Genomic DNA, 24138 nt, shown 5'->3' with positions numbered 1-24138 from the left:
AAAGAGTGTCAAATGCGAACGGCCATGCACAGAAGAGACCTGCAGCACACACAAGCCCGCCATACAGCCAGGGAAAGGCCCGGCAGCTATGGCAGGAGCCGTAGCAGGAGCTGGAGCTGGAGTGGGGGCTGGGGATCCTATAGGCAACGAGTGTCAACTTGATCCTGACAAAGTATTTGCGGCTTGCCAGTCATTTTTAGTGCGCCCACAGATTTTGGCAGCCCGTCAGTCCTAAGCTCCATCACCCCAACCCCCACCCCCTCTCGCGGCCGCTCCATTTGATGCGGCTCGGCTCGGTTCGGTTCAGTCCAGTCGAGCCACCAGGCCAGCCCTAAATGAGTTTTGAGAAACCAAAGTAAATATGATTGTTGATGGGAGCAGCTTTTGATTTAATGGCATTTTACGCTCACACACGCACCCAGACACACACACACACACACACACACACATTTGCCAACAAAGTTAATCTAAAAGTACTTCAATTTAGCTCAAATATACTTCTACTATATAAACATATGTTCGCATGATAACAATAATTCGCAACGTATTTTTCTTTCTCTTTTTTGTTTTTGTTGTTGTTGTCACATTGATGAGCTTACGTCATGTTTCGCTGCGACTCAGTTGTTCATTTCCTAATGCCTTTTCCAATATATATATATATTTGTATATATATGTGAATGTATGTATATGTATTATATATACATATGCTTGCTAACTATTTTTGCAATCTATTTAGCTAAACTTTCCTTTTGTACCCTGAACCCCCATTTAAACTTTGAGTTTATATTGGTATTATCGATGTCTGAGAATGTACATATGTATATACATATGTTCATATGAGGCAGCAGGTGACTTGGCACTATCGTTCGACCATCCGTCTGTCAATCCGTCGTCCATTTTATCAAAGCCACGATTTCGTAAACCACAAGAATTTTAGACTTAAAACTTAAAACTAATATATGGTCCAAATCTGTAATTTGTGGTTTCGATAACCTTTCTTATTTATCGATAAATCACAAGTTTAATTTGGTGTATTTTTTTCCTAGTCAGCAAACCCCGATGATACAATGATATATGTATATGATATATCATCTATTGTAATGCAGCAAATATTCTCTAAGGGTAAAATCATCGAGATATGAAACTAACTATCTCCAACCAACTGTTATATAGTATACGGTAATGTTGTCATTCAACTAATTCAACTAATATGACATCCAGCTCTATTGGACGCAATATTTTATATTTTATATATTTTATATTATTTTTCTTATACTTATTTTAGCTAGGTAGCTATTAATTTAAATTTATGCTTCTTTTAGCTGTAGCTAATATTTCTTTAGTTTTTTTTTTATATTTCTTTAAGCTTTTTATATTCATATTTATTTTAACTAATTAGCTAGTTCTTTCTTATATTTCTTTTAGCTGTTAAGTTAGTAATTTGCTGATTTTTTTATATTTAAATTTAGCTGTTTAGCTATTAATTTCTTGTATTTATTTTAAGTTGTTTAGTGATTTATTTTGTATTTTATTATTTATTTATTTTTATTTTTTTATTTAAACTAATTAGCTAGTAATTTATTATATTTCTTTTAGCTTCTTTTTTTTTATTTATTGGGCCATTTATTATTGGATTTATATTTTGGGGTTATCTATTGGTTTTTAATATTTATATTTAGCTGTTTATCTTTTTTATATTTATTTAAGCTATTTAGGTAGTTATTTCTTATATTTATTTGAGCTATTTATTATATATACATTTTTATTTATTTATTATTTTGTTTCTTTTTTCTCTCTATTTAGCTATTACTTTTGTATATTTATTTTTAGCTATTTCATTATTTATTTTTTATATTTATTTTCATATTTTTTTGTTATTAGTATTATTTTTTTTATATGAATTTTAGCTATTTATCTATTTAGCACCACCTCGGCAACGCATTCCTCTCTAATTCATAAAACAAATACGAATTTTTGTTTTATTTTTTTTTATTTTTTTAATAACTATCTACAGCATGCACATAATATAATATTGTTTATAGCGTAGGAACTTAGCCAAAGTTAAATACTAAACGGAAAAAAAAAACATTGAAAAAAAAGTGGTTAACTTAAAGTTTATTTAATTTAAAGCTCGAACTGCTTTTCTTGATGTTGTGACTATTGTTCGTCTTGGCACTGTGAAGAACTTGTTCATTTGCAGCTGGTTCGCGCTTGTGGTTCATGCATGTGGACTGTACAAACACAAGCCGAGAGTAGATGGCAACGCTGCTGCTGTTGGAGGACTTAATGAACTAGTTCATTTGGTTGCAACAACAACACGGAGTGAACTAGTTGCAAGCGAATCCACTGGCCAAGCACTTCACTTCACTTCACTCCACTTCACTTCACTTGACTACCATCATCCCCATCCCACTCCCCTCATGCGTCGATTACTCCGATGGCTGCTCCACATGACGCCTCGCCCTGGGCATGGCCACGTCCAGGGATCGATCCACATACGCAAAGTTGTCCACAACGCTCGAGTAGAGCACACCGCCCATCATGGTCAGGGCGCCGACAATGGCAATCTTGGACCACATACTGTGTTTGTGTGTGTGTGTGTGTGTGTATTTTTTTTTTTAGCAACAACTCGAGCTAGCCGACCCGACTGAAGATATTAGTATTTGCAATATGCGCGGGACGCTCGCCCTGCATGACGCTTTATATAGCGCCGGCCCGACCCAGCGGGAAGCGCTCCAGGCCTTGGCAGTGACGTCGCCGATGTCGTAGAGCTTTCGCGCTCTATGTGCGGCTGGTCACGTCGGCCGACCCCTTGCGCCAGAAAAGCTCCCGGCCACAGTCTAGCCACACACATAATGCACTTCCTTCACTGCCGCCGGTCGCCCACTCATTATCGATCAGTCGATAAGAACGTTTACCAAAGCTTTTCCCCCACCTAGTGTGTGTGTGTGTGTTTGCATGCTTCTTTTTTTTTTTTTTTTTTTTTTTTTTTGCAATATTTGTATTGGTTTATTGGCTCAGTTTTGTTTATCAAGATCTCTTAATCTGGCCGCGGCTGCGTATGTTTTGCTATTTGATTATGAACTCACATATATTTAGACAAGCTATCATAATAGAATAAACATGTTTTCCGTTGTTTTTGTTTACGCGTCTATATATAAGTTTATAGCTCGATTCGGCAGCCGAGCGTTATTTGCCAATTTTTGTAAAGGTGTTCTTGCAAAAGGCGAGCAATAAAATACGATAAATTCCTACAGAAAGAGAGAGTGAATATATAGTAGAGTGAGAGGGAGCGTGAGAAAGCTAAAGATCTATATCTCAATATAGATATTGGCATTTATTATTTTATATGTATAAGATATATATATACATTTTTTTATTATATTATTTTATTTGTATATAAAATTAATATCTAATTATAATATTATTATTATTGGCTAATTTTAATATGCCCTTTTTAAATCTGAGAAAATATTGTAGTTAATTTTTATATACCCATAATATATATTATTTATTTACGGCGATTTTGTATCAGTTTTTTGCAGCATTTTGTTAGTTAATTTAGTTTTTAATTCAATTTTAGATATAAATATAAATATGTATATAATATAAGGTATTGTATACAATTTGTTTTGGCTCATTTTTATGGTTTTTTATTTTCAAATTAATTTTGAGAATAATATATATCATATCTATACATAAAAATATATATTTTTTTTTTTTTGCTAATTGAATATTTTTATGATTTTTTATATTTTCAGATTTTTTCCAATATATATTTTTTTTCTTACTTTTTATGCTTTTTCTGTGAACATTTTTTAGTTCGTTTAGTTGCTGTTCAGATATATGTACAAATATATATATATTTGTTGATATAATTATATGCATCATATTAAGTCAGAGAATGTTGTATTTATGTGTATATTTATTATATATATACATATATCTGTATATTATATAATTTTTGTTAATTTTATGTTTCTTTATTTTTCATTCCCCTATTTCTTTGTTTTTATTTATTTTTTGTATCTTTAGACATATCTATGTATATGTACATATACAATTTAATTTCAATTTAATATTTTTGATTTTTGAGTCAATTGAATAGCGAAAATACTAATTTGAGAGCATTTCGCAGTTCGTCGTGGCAAAATGTTTTAAATTGTTTATTTTTTCCATCAACTTTTTTGTTGTTTGCTTGTAAAATTTAATTTCAAGGTTGTGTTGCGTTCTGGTCGTAAAAATGAATCAGAAAAGCGACATGAACTTGAGCATACGTATGCGACTATAAGTATAGCTATATATAAATATAAAAATAAATATAAATAAGAAATATTGTATATACATACATATGACAAATGCTCGACCTACGCCAACAGCTGAAATATTCCACATATATTTTGCTCTCGCACGCTGAAACTATTTTCTATTAAAATTCGCTTAAATACGTAGTAATTTCATTGGCAGGGTATCTTCGAGTGCAGAACATTTTGTTGCTCTTTGCATTGCATTCCGCTAGCGGGCCTTATCGAGGTTTTAGTAATAACTTTATCTACTAATTAAGCTCACTAATTGCTGAGGTTCCAATGCGAATGCGAATGCGAATGCGAATGCGAATGCGCATGGGCGTAAAAGCCCAGAGCTTACAGAATGAGTATGAGTCAAACAATAGCTAAATACTGAACCGAATCCATTTTGCTTGGCATTGTGAATGATGCGTTGAGTCAGCCCAGCCTCAACTACAAGTAATCATGTGATGTAATCATGAGCGTTGAGCTAATGTCTGTAATCGCATGCTGAACATGATAAGCATATGCATGTTAATATAAATATAAATATACATTCATATATACATTGAGTATATTGAGTCGGAGATGCAGGCGCATTGAATGAGCTGCACGACTGCAGTCGGCTTATGATGGCTATTATGCAAATAATTATGCTTAACTTGGCCAGTAACTAAATGCGTTGACAGACAAAGGAGGCAATAGGACAATAGATTAATTATCAAGCATCGAGTGACCAAATCGAATACCTTTTGCTTCCAAAGTTGAATTGAAGCGGAACATAATTAATGGAAGTGAATGCAAAATGAAGATATAAGATATAAGATATAAGATATAAGATATAAGATATAAGATATAAGATATAAGATATAAGATATAAGATATAAGATATAAGATATAAGATATAAGATATAAGATATAAGATATAAGATATAAGATATAAGATATAAGATATAAGATATAAGATATAAGATATAAGATATAAGATATAAGATATAAGATATAAGATATAAGATATAAGATATAAGATATAAGATATAAGATATAAGATATAAGATATAAGATATAAGATATAAGATATAAGATATAAGATATAAGATATAAGATATAAGATATAAGATATAAGATATAAGATATAAGATATAAGATATAAGATATAAGATATAAGATATAAGATATAAGATATAAGATATAAGATATAAGATATAAGATATAAGATATAAGATATAAGATATAAGATATAAGATATAAGATATAAGATATAAGATATAAGATATAAGATATAAGATATAAGATATAAGATATAAGATATAAGATATAAGATATAAGATATAAGATATAAGATATAAGATATAAGATATAAGATATAAGATATAAGATATAAGATATAAGATATAAGATATAAGATATAAGATATAAGATATAAGATATAAGATATAAGATATAAGATATAAGATATAAGATATAAGATATAAGATATAAGATATAAGATATAAGATATAAGATATAAGATATAAGATATAAGATATAAGATATAAGATATAAGATATAAGATATTAGATATTAGATATAAGATAATGTCGATTCCGACAGCAGTTATTAGTTTAACTGGTTATTGTTAAGTTTTCCAACCTTCTGCATATAAATAACATCTATATGTATATGTATGTGTGCATCTGTGTGTGTGTGCATCTGTGTGTTTGTGTGTTGTGACCTCGCGTTGTTTACGCGGATATTAATCGAAGCTCATAAAGCAGCGAAAACAAAGACAACAGACAATGCTGCTGGTGTTAAGGGATAGAGGAAGGTAACGGGCTGGCTGAGCGGGGGAGGGCTGGGTCGGGTGGTGGGTGGTGGGTGGCTGGCACGTGGTTGTTAGCAGCGTATCTATGGTGGCGACATCGTCGCATGTAGATAAACAGGCATTAATAATATAAATTTGGCCAGCATTGTGCAGAGACGTTGACTGTTCCCCGGAGTGTGAGCAGTTCGGTGGATGGCTAAGTGGGGCAGGGGGCCGCAGCGGGGCTGGGTAGACTAACAGATTGCCATCATTTGTGTTTGCTTATGGTCTACGAGCATGTGGATGGCATATAGCTGCCTGCAGCTGTATAGCTATAGTTGTATCTGTATCTGTATCTGTATCTGCAGCAGATTATGTATCTGCAGCTATATCTTTGGCGTCTGCTGAGTGCCTGCCAAAAGGGTTGCAAGTGCCACTTTCGGTGGCATCCTTCATGCCAGCTGATGCTGCTGCTGCTGCTGTTGCTGCCTCTGTCTCTGCCTCGGCCTCTGCTGCTGCTGCTGCTGTTGCTCAGTTTTTCAGTTTTTAGCATATTAGTTCCGACTCGTGAACCATTTCTCCGAGTGCAGCGCTCTTGACGTTTTTCCATGTGAAATTAAATTTCCTAATAAATATGCACCGTACCGGCGAGCGAGCGGGCGTGGCGGAGCGGGCCAGTCCATGTTGTGGGGCAAACGTCGGTCGCATCCGCTTGTGCCAATTTTGCCAATGCAAAAAAAAGAAGAGTATATACATATATGTGTATATATATATATATATATATATATAGAAAAAGCTACTGCACCACCTGAGAGCCACTTTCTTGTGGCAATGCCAGCCAAATCCAGCCCAGTTCCCACCTGCACACACACACACATACACACACCTGCGGGACGTATTTGTGCTGTGCTCGGTTTATTCGCTTGCACTTCCTTCCGGCCGGGCCTCAACGTTAAAAAACCTCAAGTAAACAGACGATGCAGCCGCCCCCAGACGCCCCCAATGCCGCCACCCACTGGGATTCCGTTTTCTCTGCACAAATTGAATTCTCGAGCGCAAACTGAATGTGTGTGTGTGTGTGCATGCGTGTGTGTGTGTATTTGTTAATTTTCGCACTGGAAAATTGCATCAACTGGTTTTACGACTTTTTGTGCGGTCGTAACGCAACAGCAAAACACGGCAAATATCTAACTTTCTCCAAGTGCCACGGCTCGAGCACACAATGCCTAGCGCACAGTTCAAAGTTCACGCCGTGACAGCCATAACAGGGCCAGAACACCAACGGAGGCACCATCGAAGGCGAATGCGAAGGCGAAGGCGAAGACTCTGGCATTAAGTATACCACGCGGAGGCCGCATCGCATCGACTTCGAAATGTCATGTCAAGCCGCAGAGATCGATAGATCGCGTGCCCGCATAACAATTTCAACTGAGATAATTGTTCTAATTGGTTAAAAATGTAGCGCAGAAACTAGAATTATTTGCCGTTAGTTCAGTTGATAGTTCAGCTATCAAGGATATGTTACGTGCGGTTGATAGAAACATTCCCGAAGGTAAGTTAGGCTAGAAGCAGTTCAAGTGTGAGGGATTTGCGATACATATAGGTAGATGTGACAATATAATATATGTACTAACGAATCTCTTTTGTATAATCTAGAGAACTATAAAAGATGCTATACTCTAATAGATGGAATCTCTCTTACAAATAAACCAATACTACTGCTATCCCTTAAAGTATCCTCTACCATCTATATGCATAACAATAGAATAAGCTATAGTCATATAGAATGAATCAGCTCTATAGGTATATATCTTATACCAGATACTATCCCAGAAGACCTCATATCAAGCTATCATAACTATCGAATAAATAGAGTTTCTCTTATAAATATTCCTATACTAATACTATCCCTTAAAATTTCCTATGCTATATTTCTGCCTAGCTATAGAGAATGCTGTAGTTATATAAATTGAAGCACCCCTATAACTATCCCAAAAGACATTCCTTGCAATCTATGAAATTATTATATATGCTATAATCATAGAGATGCTTACTCTTCCATGAGTAACTCCATACTAATACCTTGCCACAGAATATTCTTTACTTTCTATATATGGAAGATATCATATTATCTTATAAAATAATTCTCTCCTACAAATTATACCACAACGATACTATCCCGAATAATATCCTTTACTCTTTATTTGGCTATATAATATGCTAATATCTATTATAATGAATCTTCAATATGGGATAAGCCTTCCACATAGGAAATACCTTGCAAAGACTACCCCATTAGATATCCTATACAGTATCATTACGACAATACAGTAATAATACGATATCTATTAGTAAATCCTTATAGAAGACCGCTCTACTGTTACCCATGTTCATCCATATATACTTCATCTATGTATAACATATGCCAAACTGATATACAATCAAGCTATCTTATACCTCGTACTTTTACTATTGCTATCCCTAAGATATGATATACAAGAAAGTTATCTATAATCTCTACTCACTAGTTCAGTTCACATTATGTAGATATTTGACTAGAGCTTAATATACATAGATATAGATTGCTCTCTATAGACCGTACTCTCACTAAAAAATCAAAGTCAATATGTATATATTGTAGTACCCCATGTTTGTCAAGCCGTGTACTAGATTCGATATGCTTCATCTCTCTCTCTCCCCCCCTCTCTCTCTCTCTCTCGCTCTCTCGCTCTTGATGCAGGGTATTGGTGTCTGGTCACTGATAAAACACTCATTTAAATGATAATTACACTTCTCGTTCTACTCGAACCGAACATGTCAGTTGGATGTTAACTACATTTGTATGCACTCTGCTGGTTAGCAGGAGGCGCTGAACGGGTGGGGGATGGGGCTGGGTGGTTTGTAGTTGCGTGGGTGCTTCGGGCATGCCTTTTGTCCTGATCCATGGTGTGCATTTTAATTTATGAGCAAATTTTGCGTATCTAATGCACAGCGTCCTGCACTTTGTGTGCACAATTAAATTTTCAATGTAATTTCACGCACAAATGCCTTCAATTGCACGCAGCACCGCTGTTGGGCGCTGTTGGGCGCTGCGCGCTGGGTGGTCTGCGGCGGGTGGTGCCGGGTGGTGCCGGGTGGTGCTCGTAGGCCCAAGCCAGCGATTAGCATCGTGTGCATCAGGTGAAGCGACATAATCATAATAATCGCATTGACACTACAAATGAACGCGCGCCAGGCGCAGGGACGCACGGAGACGTCGACGGACAGACGGACGGACGGGCTGCGTTGGCTGCGGCTGTGACTGCGGCTTGTGGGTGTGGCTCGGGCTGAGGTGTGGCGGCCGACGCAACAGGAAGACTGCACTTATCGAGCAGCATTCACGCGCTTGAGTGGCATCAACATTTTTACGGCCGTTGTTTTGTTTTGGCAAACGGCCGATTAACGTCGCTTATCAATTAGCACAGTTCGCCAGCTATCAAAGAGCCGACGCGACGCCCCATCGATAAGGCGTAAATAGAACAGCCCAACCCCATCTTATCTATTATGCGTATGTGTGCGTGTGTGTGTGTGTGTATACAGTTTGCATGCAACTTGCATAATTTTTTGTTTATCAACGCAGTTAATCAATAAATCAATTTATAAACTGTTTTACAGCTCTCTTCGTGTAGTTCCCCAAATGATAAGGCCTACACTTGGATGGCCTCGAATACAGAATGAATTTAAGAGTGCAGCTAGGAAGGGAGCTAACCTCTTCCTCTTCATATTTACTTGATTTGCAACCGTAATTTTAAGCTAGTTTTACAGCTATATTAATTCCAATCTCTAATATATAAATGATTCTCTATATAATTTATAATTTTATTCAGCTTCGAAAAAGTAAAGACGAATTAATTTCGAAACTGCTTTGTGTAGGCTTACTGTTCGTTCCTACTGTTCATACAGCATCATAGCGATCATCGCCTTCCCATGGAATTATGGGGTTGGAGATGTAGAGAGCTTAGAGAGATAGTTGCGCTCAAGCTGTCACTTCCCCTTCAAGAAGAAGAGATGGGAGATATAGAGAGGTCGCTCTTCGAAGTGTTTATCAGTTCAATTCATCATAGATCGCTGTGGATTATCCATATACACATCTTTTACCTATAGCATGGTATATACAGTAGAGTCGGAAGGCACCGTCGTTATACCCAGAAGACGTATAAGTTCGCTCTGGGGTCCAGAATTTTCGTATGTAAAAAGCGGAGTTATTTTAATCGGATTCTACTGTACTTGTTTTGATCAACCCAAGCATAAGTCTAGTGACTCCAAGCCGAGTAAGTATTAAGTACAACAAAGCTTCAGTGCTGCCCGATTCCCTAGGCTGCCATTTGATTTGATTCTACCTTTAGCTTTATGCTCAATAACATGTGCCGTAAATATTACGACTCAGCCCAGTGGCAGTGGCAACTTTTAAAGTTTCCCCTTCAAGCCGTTGTCAAGCACTACAAAAGTTGCTTGGCACTTTGCAACACTGTTTCACAAATATTTATTAGCCCAAGCAAACAGAGGGCGCCGCTTGCTCCAGCGACCTTCAAGTAACCACCAAGAGTGTCGCTATTACCCACAGACAAGCCGCACCATTGTGCGCCCGCTCGCACCTCTCTCTCTCTCTCTCTCCCTCTGTCTCTCTCTCTCTCTCTCTCTCTCTCTCACTCTGCCGCAGTCGTTGTTCCGTTTGTCGCCTTTGAGTGCTGTGAAGTGTATGCGTTGTAATGTGCGTTAATAAATTTAATTTTAGCCTCTTTCTCTCGCAGTCACTCTCTCTCTCTCTCTCTCTCTCTCTCTCTCTCGCGCTCCATCTCTGGCATTCAGTTTAAAGTGTCGCCGGAGTCAACACAACTCAACTCGCTGCTCGCTGCTCGTTTTTATCAGTTTAATGGGCGGCCGTAATGCAATTTGGGCAACACCCCGGCAGCAGCATCCAACCCCGTTTAAGTCCATGAGCCGCTTAGAGAGCGAGTGAGCGATATGAGTTACCCCCTACCCCACCCACTGCTCGTGCTGCTGTTGCTGCTGTTGTGTAAAGCAATTTTGATAAATTTATGTGAAATACGCTTTCATGATAAGCTAATTAAATTCAATCGCTGTAACCAACTGCCAAAAACCGAATACCACCGTCATCCCTCACCCCTCACCCCACAGCCCTCAACGACGTCGCTTGCCACCATTTACCAAGCGCACACCACTGCACCACCCCCACTCGCGCACAAGCATATTCCCAATGAGAACATTTGGCTGTTGGGCTGCGCCTATTAAAGCCTCAGAAATTGTTTCCATATCGTTGAATCGCATGGGAAGCCAACATGGGATTAGATAATGAGCTCCATCATATAGCGGGGCGAACGGCCATCAAAATGCAGAAAACCTGATGCAAAGAATATGCCAAAGTACCAGGACAAGTACTAACTCTGGGTAGAGCGATGAGGGAAATAGAGTTAAGCGGGCAGAGGAATAAAAATATCTTATATGTGCAAGTCTTTGTTCCAATTTGTATATATGGGTATATCAAGTATTCACATGCCCATTTACTAATTTAATAATGCAATTTGAAATTTGTAATTGTTAAGCTAGCGCTATATTTCGAGTAGCTTTAAAAAAAAAAAATGAAACGAATTTAAAACTTTTTAGGCTCATTGAAGAGCGAGAGTAAAAGAGATAGAGCGAGAGAAGGAGAGAGAGATAGATAGATAAAGACCGCGAAGCAAAGAGAGTGATTGAGACGGAGAGACGGAATGGCGAATGATAGAGAGCGACGGAGAAAGAGAGAGATAGAGAGAGATAGACATAGCTTATAATCTTCTAATTTCATAAACTATCATTAATCCAGAAATTATACAATTTTTAATATATTTTTATTTACTTATTATATTTATTTATTATTGTTATTTATTTTTATTATTTACATTTTTGTTATATATTTATAACTTATAAATATTTTGAGCTGACGAAGAGATGTACATAAGCTCTAGCTCTATCTCTATATTCTCTCTGTCTCTCTCTCTCTTTCTCTGGATCGTCAACCAGTTTAATTGTTAAAAATATGTTTTCACAGCGACATGGGTCATTAAGAACATCATCAATTAATTATAATGCATGTTGCTCAGAAACAAAAAACAAAACAAAATCGGAAAAAACCCAACAAAAACAGAGAGGTGGTAAAGGTGGTTGGGTGGCTTAAGTTAATGCATGTGTCGAATTCAACTATTGAATGTATGTGCATAAATACGTATTGTATGGGCAAAAAAAAAAAAAAAAAAAAAAAACATTTGCAACCCATTTGCTGTTGCTATTTATTTATTTTCACGTTTTCTGTTATTCTTGTTGTTGTTGTTTGTTTGTTTGTTTGTTTGTTTGATGATGCTGCGAATGAATCGAATGTAATGTTTGCTATTCAATAATATCTAACGAACTGAAATCAATGTTTAATTGCATAAAACATGTGCCATTATGATAATTATAATTAGGGATGACATCATGACAGCAGCCAATATTATAATTGTATTCAATTCTCATTATTTTTAATGAATGAACCGGCTGGAGCGAGCAACGGCAACGACTAGCAAATACCCTATGAGCAAGGTTTAACTGAGAATATATGAGAAAATATATATGAGATTTATGTACCGTATTATGTATACCATGTATGTATTGGTCATATGCCGTTATGTGCCTGCTTTTCCCTTTTAATTGAACTGTATAACTGTAAATATAATCGAGTTAAATATGCGTGTTAAATTACATTATTTGCAACCTGCTTGTTTGTTGTCGGACTAGATAATGCAATCATCTTGTATTGGCGTTATCTTGAATTTAGCTGGGGTCGTTTGATCTTACGGTTATTTTAGCATAGATAAATGTATGCATAGATTGCTTCACACCAATCGCCGCCGTCTGCTGGCTGCGTTGGCTTAGCCGTGTTCACTTTTCTGTTTGTCTCTTATTTACAACGCAATCAAATTTAACTGTTTAAACAAGCGTTGAAAAGATTTCGATCCAACTCACACACACACACATGCAGAGCCACACGCGCGAGCGCGCAAATACTTACGTATGCGGGCTGCAGCAGACAGCGTTGGGAAAATGCAAAACAATTTCAGGCGAATTAGCGTAATTGTCTCGCCGCCGCCATCGCCGCAGCCGGCGCTGCCACAGTTGCTGGTGCTGCTTCTTCGCCGTCAAGACAATGAACATGACGGCGAATAGCGAATGGCAAATGGCGACTGCAGCGTCAGCCGCAGCAGCGACAGCGGCAGCAGCAGCAGCACAAGCCGTAGCAGAAATGGAAGCAGCGGCAGCAGCAGCAGCAGCAGCCAAGCTACTTAATCCTCTAATTTGTGTGTGCTGCTGTTGTCCCCACCATCAAATAACACACACACAGTGACACACACACAGTGACACACACACATAGACAACACACCTCCCTCGTTGATGGCAGCGCAGGCTTCATTTGTATGCAAAAATGTAAACCAAAAAATCAGCGAGAATGTTAAATCCAACAAAATGCATTTAACACATAAAAATTTGCATAGAAAGTGGCTTTGGTATGTTTGGTATTTTTCTGCCGCCACAGTCAGAGACAGAGTCAGAGTCAGAGTCAGAGTCACAGTCACACTTAAATCCCGCAGCAGCATAGTAGAAGACAAAGGAGCGAGCGAGCAATGTAGTTGTTCGGTAACCGGTTGGCGCACCGCATGCCTGTGGGTGCAAGCGGGAGCGCAAGAGTTGCTCAGCGCTGTGCTGCTCAAGACAAGGAGTATGCAAGTGTGTGTGCATGTATGTGTGTATGTAAGTGTGTACATAGTGAGAATGCCTCAGCGCAGATTTAATTTTAATTTCACTTTTTCTTTTACTATTATTGTTATTTGCTTTATATGTATGTATGTAAGTATGTGCGGTTGCCTCGCTTCCTCTCTTGCGGCTAATCTGGCACTTATTTGTGCTAATAGCACACGCACACACACTCACACACACACACAGACATACAGGCGCAAGCTGCTGGGGCTGCTTCTCATTAAGACGCTGCATTTGCAAGACATTCACCGTTAGGTCTGGCTCTTTCGTTCATTCTCTCTTTCGTTTGCGAGCGGCGCCGAAAAAGTTTTCAATTGTTTTGTCATTTCTTATTAAGTTGCATGTTCGCCTTTTATTTCGATCATTGGCAAACGACCGAGCGACCGCTCAGCCCACCCCCTTGGGTTGACAACAGTTGGAGCTACTCGCGCTCTGGCAATGCTTTTTTCGTGTCTTTTTATGCGTTTGCTTTTATTGTATGCGTGCGTATGTGTTATTTTTTGTGTTTCCGCGTCTCTGTGTGTGTTGTTTTTGCATGTGTTGAGATTCTCATGAAATTTGCATACAAATTGCGTCTGGCGCTGTAGATACAACTGTTGTACAGTAACCAGGGAGATATTGCCCCGAATGGGACCGGGCTCAAATACACTCGACCAGTTGCCCCTCGGCCAAAGGGTGAAGGTTAACAGCAACTACAGGAACAGCGGCAGCAGCAACAACAGCAACAACAACATCATCTGGCAGCTGTCAATTATGTGGGCTTCTATCAATAATCAGAACTGGGCCAGCACCCAAATACGATTTGAGCCGCAATCATAAAAGAATATACTCTAACATTTATGTATCTGCATTATCTAACCCTAGCAAGCTGGAGTGACAAAGAAGGGAGTGCACGACCAGGGGATACCGTTTGCTGCTATTCTATACAGTCAATCATTGAATTACTCACTTAAGATATACGGAATCAGTCAATCAATCAATCAGCAAGTTGCGGGGTCTTGGAGTCTGCGTTTACCAGTCAATTGATCAATTTGTCAGTGTATAGCAAGCAATCTGTCATTCATCCAGCCCTTCTATCAGTCACTCAGTTTGTCAGCTACTCTGTGTATCAATAAATCTGTCAGCTAGCCTATTCCTCAATCATTCAATCAGCTAGCGCATTCGTCTATCAGCTAGTCAGTCAACCAACAACAACAGCCAGCTCAGATTTTCCTTCAGTCAATCAATATCTCAGTCATTTAGTAAGTTAAGCAATTAATCGGCCAATAGTCCAAACAATCAGTTCAGATATTCCTTCAATCAAACTCAATCAACTACTAACGACAATAGTCAGCTGACATTTTCCTTCAATCAGTCAATCAATCGGCCAAGGGATCAACCAAACAGTTTAGCTATACCCTCAGTTAAACTGTCAGTCAGTCAATCAGTGGCTCTGTCAACTAGTCACCGTCCATCAATCAGTCAATCAATTTGTCAGTCACTCAATCAGTCAGTCACTTGAATCCCTTGCCCGCCATGGAAGTGGCAAAGGTAAATATTTTCGTGTATTTTCCACCAGTTTGCAGCATCGCCGTGCATTTGTGCTGCTCTCGCCATAAATAAATAGCACAATTATCATAGGTAAACAATAAATAAATAGAAGAATAGCAGCGCCAATAAAAACAAAAGTCAATTGCGGCGCTTTTTGCGGCGCTGCTGTTGCCTGTGTTTACTTTAGACGGCCCACTCGACAGACAAGGCTGCGCTGCCACTGACAAACTGACAAACTGAAGAGCCGCCAATCCAGCCCACAGTCTCCGCCCACTGGACCCCGCCCACTGGCTGTGCTCTTAAGGACTTCCCTAGGCAGCCAACTTTAAGTTGAATTGTTGCCCGATGAAGTTAAAGTTTCAATTGTTGTTGATGCTGTAGCTGTTGTTGTTGTTGTTGTTGTTGCTGCTGCTGCTGATTGCTTAAAATTCATAATGATAATAATAGTGCGTTCTGCACTAATTGCAGTAGCAACAACACTAACAGCAACAGCAACAGCAACAACAACAGCAACAACAACAACAATTGTTCACTTGCACTTGGCATCACTTAAGTCAACTGCAAAAACTTTTGCGCCATTCGCGTCATTCGAGGAAGGCGGCTGAGCAGGGGGCGTTGCTGCTGTTGAGATTGCAATTGGAATAGAAACGGGCAAAAAGCAATGCCCATGCACTATCTCTCTCTATTACTCTCTTACTCTCTCCCTCTCTCTCTCTCTCTCTTTCTCTCTTACTCTGGTTCTCTGACTGACTGACTCATTCATTGAAGCATTTTGCCGCTTGCATTCAGGCAAAATTGTTCTACAAAGATACGAGCACAGACAATGACAACTTCTACACACACACACACACACACACATATATATATATATACAAAGCAACAGAGCTCAGCACAGCGTACACTTAATGCACCCAAAGCCAAATGCCCACACCCATTTTCCATTCACATTCACATTCACATTGAAGTGCACTTCATTGCCGCTTGTCGTCTGCCCGTTTAGGCGGCTTCAGCTTCTGCAGAGTCCTTGGCTGGCTGGCAGGACGAGCTGCCCTGTCTGTCCGTCCGCCCGTCTGTCCGTCCGTCTGCCCTCCGGCGCTGCTTAACTTTAACTTGAACTCTAAAATAACAACCCGAGTTGTTTTTGGCTTGTTCAGTTTTCGTATAATTTCCTTGCAGGTATTTTCATAGCTCTCATCAAGTGCGCCCACCGCACCGCCGCCTTACCGGCCCCACACGCCAGCCTGTGGCTGTCCTTGTGCCTGTGCAGGTCCTTCACATCCGCGCACTCAATTTTGGTCCCATCCACTAGGCATGTGAGCGGCAGCCAGCTAGCTGTAACTGTAAGTGACGAAAACAATGGGCTAAAAGGCAAAGCGGACGACGCTTGGGAGCGACGGAAAGTCATCGGAAAACAATGCGGGGAGTAGCCTAAATGGCATTCTAGCTAGATATATAATATCAAATGATAACAGCGTACAATATACAACTTATTTGTGTCTGAATTTTGGGAAATTCCTTTTCCATAGCAGTAATAAGGAGAGATGACAATCACAATGGCAATGACAATGAAAATGACAATGACAATGAAAATGACCATAACAATGACAATGACAATGACAATGACAATGACAATGACAATGACAATGACAATGACAATGACAATGACAATGACAATGACAATGATAATGATAATGACAATGACAATGACAATGACAATGACAATGACAATGACAATGACAATGACAATGACAATGACAATGACAATGACAATGACAATGACAATGACAATGACAATGACAATGACAATGACAATGACAATGACAATGACAATGACAATGACAATGACAATGACTATGACTATGACAATGACGATTACGATTACAATGATAATGATAATGACAATGACAACCAATAATAATGCATCAAATAATAATAATTCGAAAAATAGGGTTCTATAACACCTAAGTATTTGAAGAGAATAGCGAATCACTTCACTTAGGCCGTTCACTCCGTTGCTCGTTTGACTCAGCTGCTTGGTTAACTCTTCGGCCAAAAGAACAAAAGATCAAGCACTTTCAGCTGTAAGCTCATTCAATGAGTGCATTCATGAGTGCTGCTTGAATGCTGCCCTCCTGTTCTACTTTATTTTGGCTATTAAGCTATCGTCAACGCTCTGATCTACTTTCTTTTAGCTCTGGCTAACTGTTATGGCTACTTACCATGACTGTCTTTTTCCGCTTTCTGTTTTGTTTTGTGACCCAAGCTCATCCCTACCGGCTCCTGTCGCTCCTACCCTTGGCTTATCTGCCATCTAGTGCTCTGGCAAGCAATTTCAATGAAATCAAGCAGAGAGCTGCAAATGCTTTGTCCTGCTTGGCATATCCTCATCGTGGCCCACGCTCTTTGTCCTTGTTGTCGCCAATGTTGTATTCTGCTCCTGCTGCTGCTGCTGCTGCTGCTCCTGCTGTTGCCATTGTTGCCCTGCAGCAACGCAGGCATTTCTATCTACTATCGGATAACATTTATATACCCTCTAAGAACACTTTAATATATTTTCAACTTATGAGAGATAAAACTAAGAACTAAGAATCCAATTGGATTTTTTAATTGAAGACGTAATCCCTTATCCGTTAGACTCTTCTGGTCAATTTGAATGAACTTTAGATTGCTAAAGAGGATATCTTTCTCGACATAATTTCGACTTCAAGCGGACCGGAGGCCACAAAATCAAATTTAAATGGTATTTTAGTTAACGTTTTCTAGTTTTATCACATTTCAGGAATGAATGTTGAACTTCCAGCTCTACTGTGAATTTGTCACCAAAAATACATCAATCAATCAATCATAAGCTAGTCCAAATTGTAGTTGATTAAGTTAGCTATTATATAGATCAAAAATTCTGTTTTGAGTTCATGTTTCGGTTTGTAGAGGCAATCCAACAGTCAATCACTCTATCAGTCGGTCAATCACTTAGTCAATCAGTAAGTCATTCACTGATACAACTTTTTAGTCTACTTGATTATGTATGCTTTATCATATGTACAGGGTATATTAAGGATATGACGTCCATCTCTTTGATACTCTCTCTCTGTCTCACTCTCTCTATGTCTGTCTCCCTCCCTCAGCAACATTCATGCTGCCTCTCTCCTTATCTATGCATCGGTTCGACTACTCGACATTTCTCTGCCGCCTGTTGTTATTGCAAAGCGCTTAAAACGCTGGAAATTTCCACTATCAACCTGGTGAAGCCTCATCCACTTTCCACCTGTGTGTGTTCGCCCAGCTTCGCTCGGTTTTTGTTTTTTGTTTTTTTTTTTTTGTCTTTCTTTTTGTTTCCATCTATCTCTAAACTTATGTTGTCATAATGGCAGAAGCATCTGGGGCGCCCTCCTCTCCGCAGGTCTTTGCCAAAGGCGGAACGTAATAAAAATAACAACTTAACTAAGTAGACAATGTAGCCAGCACTGCGTGTGTGTGTGTGTGTGAGAGAGAGAGAGAGAGAGCGAGAGAGTGTGTGTGGGTGACTATCTCTCTCTCTCTCTCTCTCTCTCTCTCTTTCTCTCTCTGTGTGTGTACGCGTTGTCTTGGCAATCATTTGGGCTGCGGTGCAGCAGGTAGTGCTTGTCAAACTGTAAGCAGCTTTTATGCACCTCCAACAACAACAAGTGCATTAAAATATATATATATATATATATATATATATATATATATATATATGCATATGTATTTATATATTTATAAGAAAAAAATGACTAGACAACAAACAAGCAGAGAAGAAGCAGGAACGATGCCGTCGAGCACTACCGACTGCATAATACGCACCCAGCTGCATCTCCTTTGATTCAAGGAATCTTTTGTGGGTAGATGGAGCTTTTTTTCGTTTTGCCACGCCTCTAACGCGAGTCAAGAGTCTAGATGAAGCTGAAAGGGTATTACAGGGCACGAATTAACAGACGGTCGGATTCATACTGCACAAAACCAATATACTCGTCTCACTTCATGAATGAGTATATAAATAGATGTAGATCGTTAAGCTGTGCATTCAGCGTATGCTGCTGGGCTTTAAGTTACACTTTTTATCTAAGATGAAAAATCTGCCGGGCAGGCAAGGCAAGGGCAAAAGAGAAGATGATGAGGAAGAAGAAGAAAAAGTGAGGAGAAGACAACATCAGCTTTTGATGAGTCGTCGCACCTTTTGCATTTTTATTGTGACCGCCGTCGCCGTTGCCGTTGCCACTGCCGTTGCCAATGGCTTTGCTATTTCAGCAAAATGATAATCCAAGTGGCAACCAGGAGCTAGAGCTTGAACAGGAGCTGTAGTAGCAACGGGAGCAGGAGCAGGAGCAGGAGCAGGAGCAAGCAGGAGTAGGAGCAGGAGCTGTAGCTGAAACAGCTAGCTGCCGCTGGCCAAGTGCTTAATCCTTGTGCGGAAATAACGTTACGCAGCAAAGTCCAGTTCGAGTTTTGAGTTCTGCGTTAGCTGCTACTCCTGCTGCTGCTCCTGCTGCTGCTCCTGCTGCTGCTGCTGCTTGTTGCTGTTTAGTTAACTCAATAAATGGAAACACACACACACAAATTTATATACATAAAGATGGTGTGTGTGTGTGTGTGTGTGTGTGTGGGTGGGGTACATAATATAATCTTTTCTGTGGGCACTTGGTTTGTTACCAGCTCGTTTGCGTTCTTGTGGTCGGCTGATGGGTCTGCCCTGAGTCTGGGTCTGGGTCTGGGTCTGAGTCTGGGTGGTTCGGTCTGGTGCTTAGGAATTGTGCTGACATTTGCGCAAATTTTCTCATGCGCATTTGCTTGTTTACGTTATATCTCATTGTTGTTGCTGTTGTTGCCGCTGCTTGTTGACAATTATACAAAAACTGTTAGCATTTACCACAAGCATACGGCCAGCGTAAGCCTCGAGTAGCAGCAGTGGCTGAAGCTGTAGCAGGAGGCGGTGGACCGGGTGGCTAGGGAGGAGGGAAGGGGAGGGTGTGCAGGACAATGGCGACAGTTTCATGTCAACAATTTTTGGAGCAACTAAATGGACAACAGTCAGCACTTTTCGCTCGTAAAACCGGGCAGACTCTGTGAGCCAAAGACTTATCAGTAGCCAAAGCAGGAGTCGGAGCCAGAGACACAGCTAGGCCAGAGCCAGAGCCAAAGCCAGCGCCAGAGCCTAGAGCTATTCCCAACATAGTTCCAGTTCCAATTCCAATTCCATTTCAGAGTGTCTCTTCCTCACACACAATCCAATGCCTTCAGCGAGTGTCCATTAAAACGTTAAAAGCTTCTTGAAAAACGCATAAAAACTATTCGCTGTTGCCGCAGTGCTAGCTTAGCTGCTTTGCTCTTGTTGTTGTTGTTGGCGGGTGAGTGGATAGTGGGAAGTGGGTGTGGAGTGTGGGATGTGGGTAGCGGGGAGTCTTCCTGGGAGTGTCAAGCTTTCATCAGCACGACGCAGCGCATCGCATTCGTTCCAGCTATTACTTTTTGGTAAGAGCGCATCATTAAAAGTTGAAAAATCAGCTAGCTGTGTGAAAGCAAAGGATTTGCGCTCTAGAGCGAGGTGTTGGGCGAGCAGCGCGAAGGCACGAGGCAACAACAAAACAACGAAACCCAACAAAAACAACTCAAAAGAAACAAAGTATTGGCAACAGCCACAAAGTGTGTAATTCAGTTAACGCCTTATCCCCTCGTACCCCGCAACGTGGCAGTGGGAAGACGCATCAGAAACTTAAAGCCAAAGAGTTCTTCAGTTAAAGGAAACTTTCCAAAAGATATTATATTTAAAAATTGAAGCGAGAAATACATCGATTAATGGGGATTGCATTACCTATCGATAAGAAGGCAAAATAATGGGCGTAGACCCATAGGAAATGGATTGTAGCTCATTGGGAATAGGAGTTGAACCAGGCTTTACCTTCCGTAGGCTCAGTTGATGAGCTTGATGTGAGCTATGCAGGATATGCTCTGGGCGTTTCTTAAGAATGAGTTGCTTCATTTAAAGGTAGGGCTAGATGTTTGCTGAGCAGAGATCGATGATGTTTATGTGTGTACTATGTATTTTTATATACATATATTATACTTTGAATTTCAAGCTTCCTCAGGTTGGAGCACGAAATTCACTCCCACAAGTACCTTTCCCCTGATGGGATGGCCCACTCGACAACTTTCTATATCAAATATTAGGCGTTTAGCATCTACCAACCGTTATCTTCCGTTAATGAAATATTCGTCTGTTCTCTCCTAAAGAAAGAATCTGAGAGAGATACAAATTGATTTCATCATCGAACAGTCCCAATTGCAGTACCCTCTGCACTACGGCACCCTCTGTAGTACAGCACCCTCTGTAGTACAGCACCCTCTGTAGTACAGCACCCTCTGTAGTACAGCACCCTCTGTAGTACAGCACCTTCTGGGAAGTGTAAGTCAAATATACACATATACCGGAACAGTATGGACTGTACTCTTAAATGCCTTTTTCTTCAACTATTTACTGACATAGAAAGGAGTCTATAACCTGCTAAATATGTAAATAATGTAGCAGGCTACTAGCCTATGTATACTGTAGCTGGTTACTAGCCTATGTTATATTAGATTTAAGTTAACAGCATTATGGTTAACCATCGATAGATACACATCTATCGATAGTTAACCATATCGGTGGCTGAGGAGGCTGTCGATATGGAACATGCCAATTTGAGTAATAGAAAGAGGAGGATCGATACATTTTAAGCTGGAATGTGAACAATAGCAGACGTGTGTATATCAAGAAATTATGAAATAAAGAAATTAAATAAAAGGCCTACTACAATAAATAATTCCTGAAACGAAGTAAAGTACGAGCTCATGAAAAGTTGAAAAATATCATTGTTATCTCACTCTGCTCTTCATCAAGAGATGTTTGCTTGCAAACTATTTAAAACTGCATTTTCCTAGTCCGTTCTCCCTCTCTCTTTCTCTTTCTCTCTCTCTCTGTCTCTCTCTTTCCTACTTTCTGCTCATCAATGCGGCTGTAGGAACGAAAATAGTTGTTACACGCCAAGTAAACAAAATAATTTATCATTTTGCAGGGCGGAGCGCGGAACAAAAGGGGGGAAAAAAGTGTAGGAAAACGTAGACAGAATCAAAACTGGCCAAAAGTAATTCCGTAGATGGGCAAACGATTGGCCACGCCCACAGCGAGAGCATGACTTGCCATCGCTTTGGCCAACTATCGAACAGTCACTCAAACGAAACGATCATAGCTCGAGGATGATGAACGACAAGTTACCCTGGAATGGGAAATGCGAAAAAATGTTATCGATATGTTAGATCAAAATCGATATATGTATGTATGCATAGATATATTTCGTTCTAAATCAAGTGGGACATACTTATGCTATACCAAGCACTCCGCACCGCATACCCCAGGGTGCGTAACGTAATGGGTATCCGAAGGCTAAGCAAAACTTTGACGCAAACAAAATTAACGGTAATAACTTGCAGTTGGTAAGCAGTTTGCTAATTTGCGCTGCATTTGCATGTGTGCCGGTGTGTGTGTGGGCGTGGCTGGTGGGGGGGGCGTGTGTCCGTCTGTGGCGCGCGCTTACCAAATAACCGTAATGAAGTTTGCAAAGTTTTTGACACATGCGAAAAAGATGTCGAAGCAGAGAGAGAAAAAAAGGAAATGGAACAAAATAAAAAAAAAAAACGAGGAAGGGGCAACGCAACTGAAGATGGGTCAGCAGGAGCAGCAGCAGGAGCAGCAGGAGGAGCAGCAGGCGTGGCTGGGGCTCTTGTTGCAAAAGTGTTTTGCGCGCAGCCGAAACGACAAGCAAATATTTGCAAAGTGGCAACAAAACTTGGCCCAAACTTGATGGCTGGCAACTGCAAGGCAAGGACATCGCAGGACGCGCAACGTTTCCTGCTGAGCTCGACAATTTTTCGTAGCAACGCCCGCTGTGTTTTTGCCACTTTACAGCGAGAGCACACACACACGCACACACACAAACACACACGCACAACACTTTAAGGGCAAGCAAAAATATTATTTTTATTAATGCTTGGTCGTCTGGATCGGAACCTGGATCTAGATCTGAAGTCCGGCGTTTGGCGGCATCTGCGCTGCCAGGGTGAAAATGTGTTTTATATTTGTCAAATAAACGCACACGAAAGTATCGACACACACACACACACACACACTCGCACACACATAGATATATCTATATACTTTCGTTTTTTCACTCTCTCTCTCTCTCTCTCTCTCTCCCTTGCTCTGCTGTGTGTGTGTGTTTTTTTTTTACCGTTTTTTATTATTTCTTGTGTCGCCGCCGCCGCAGGAAGCGGAAATCGTGCGTGTAATTGAACGGACATTGAATGAAAGTTGCGCAGGCGGCGGCGGCGACGACGACCGGCGACGCGACGCGACGCAGCGCCACATAGACATAGAGCATAGTCAAGCAAAAAGGGGCAAAAGGGGCTGGCCGAAGGGGGGGCGCGGCAGTCGTAGGAATGTGCTCACCATTTGTGGTCAATTTTACGTGCGCTGTAAAAACAAAACAAGCGAACAAAAAGGACAACAGCAGGACGACAACGACAACGAGGACGAAGCAAATGGACGCAATATAAATGCGAATACAAATAAATATTAAGATGGGCCAAAGATATTTGCAGATACATTTTATTTTATGTCACGCCGCTATATACCATTCTTTTTTCTTTTTTTTTTTTGCCATA

The 24138-nt window shown here is 40.0% G+C and overlaps 1 protein-coding gene across 1 annotated transcript; it reads right to left on the bottom strand.

Moving 5' to 3' along the window:
* Window positions 1-2094: 2094 nt before the first annotated feature.
* On the bottom strand, window positions 2095-2683 carry LOC26527200. Its single transcript, XM_015161666.3, has one exon. The coding sequence runs from the start codon at window positions 2577-2579 to the stop codon at window positions 2430-2432; it is 150 nt and encodes a 49-aa protein (XP_015017152.1). The 5' UTR covers window positions 2580-2683; the 3' UTR covers window positions 2095-2429.
* Window positions 2684-24138: the final 21455 nt, after the last annotated feature.

This window comes from Drosophila mojavensis, unplaced genomic scaffold (assembly GCF_018153725.1).
Source record: "Drosophila mojavensis isolate 15081-1352.22 unplaced genomic scaffold, ASM1815372v1 contig_136, whole genome shotgun sequence".
NCBI lineage: Eukaryota > Metazoa > Arthropoda > Insecta > Diptera > Drosophilidae > Drosophila > Drosophila mojavensis.
The sequence above is the reverse complement of the archived record's forward strand: the minus strand, read 5'-3'. Positions and strand labels throughout refer to the sequence as shown.

What these genes read in the sequence shown, in the direction of transcription:
- LOC26527200 (XM_015161666.3), bottom strand. Translation starts at nt 2,579, where the DNA reads ATGTGGTCCAAGATTGCCATTGTCGGCGCCCTGACCATGATGGGCGGT.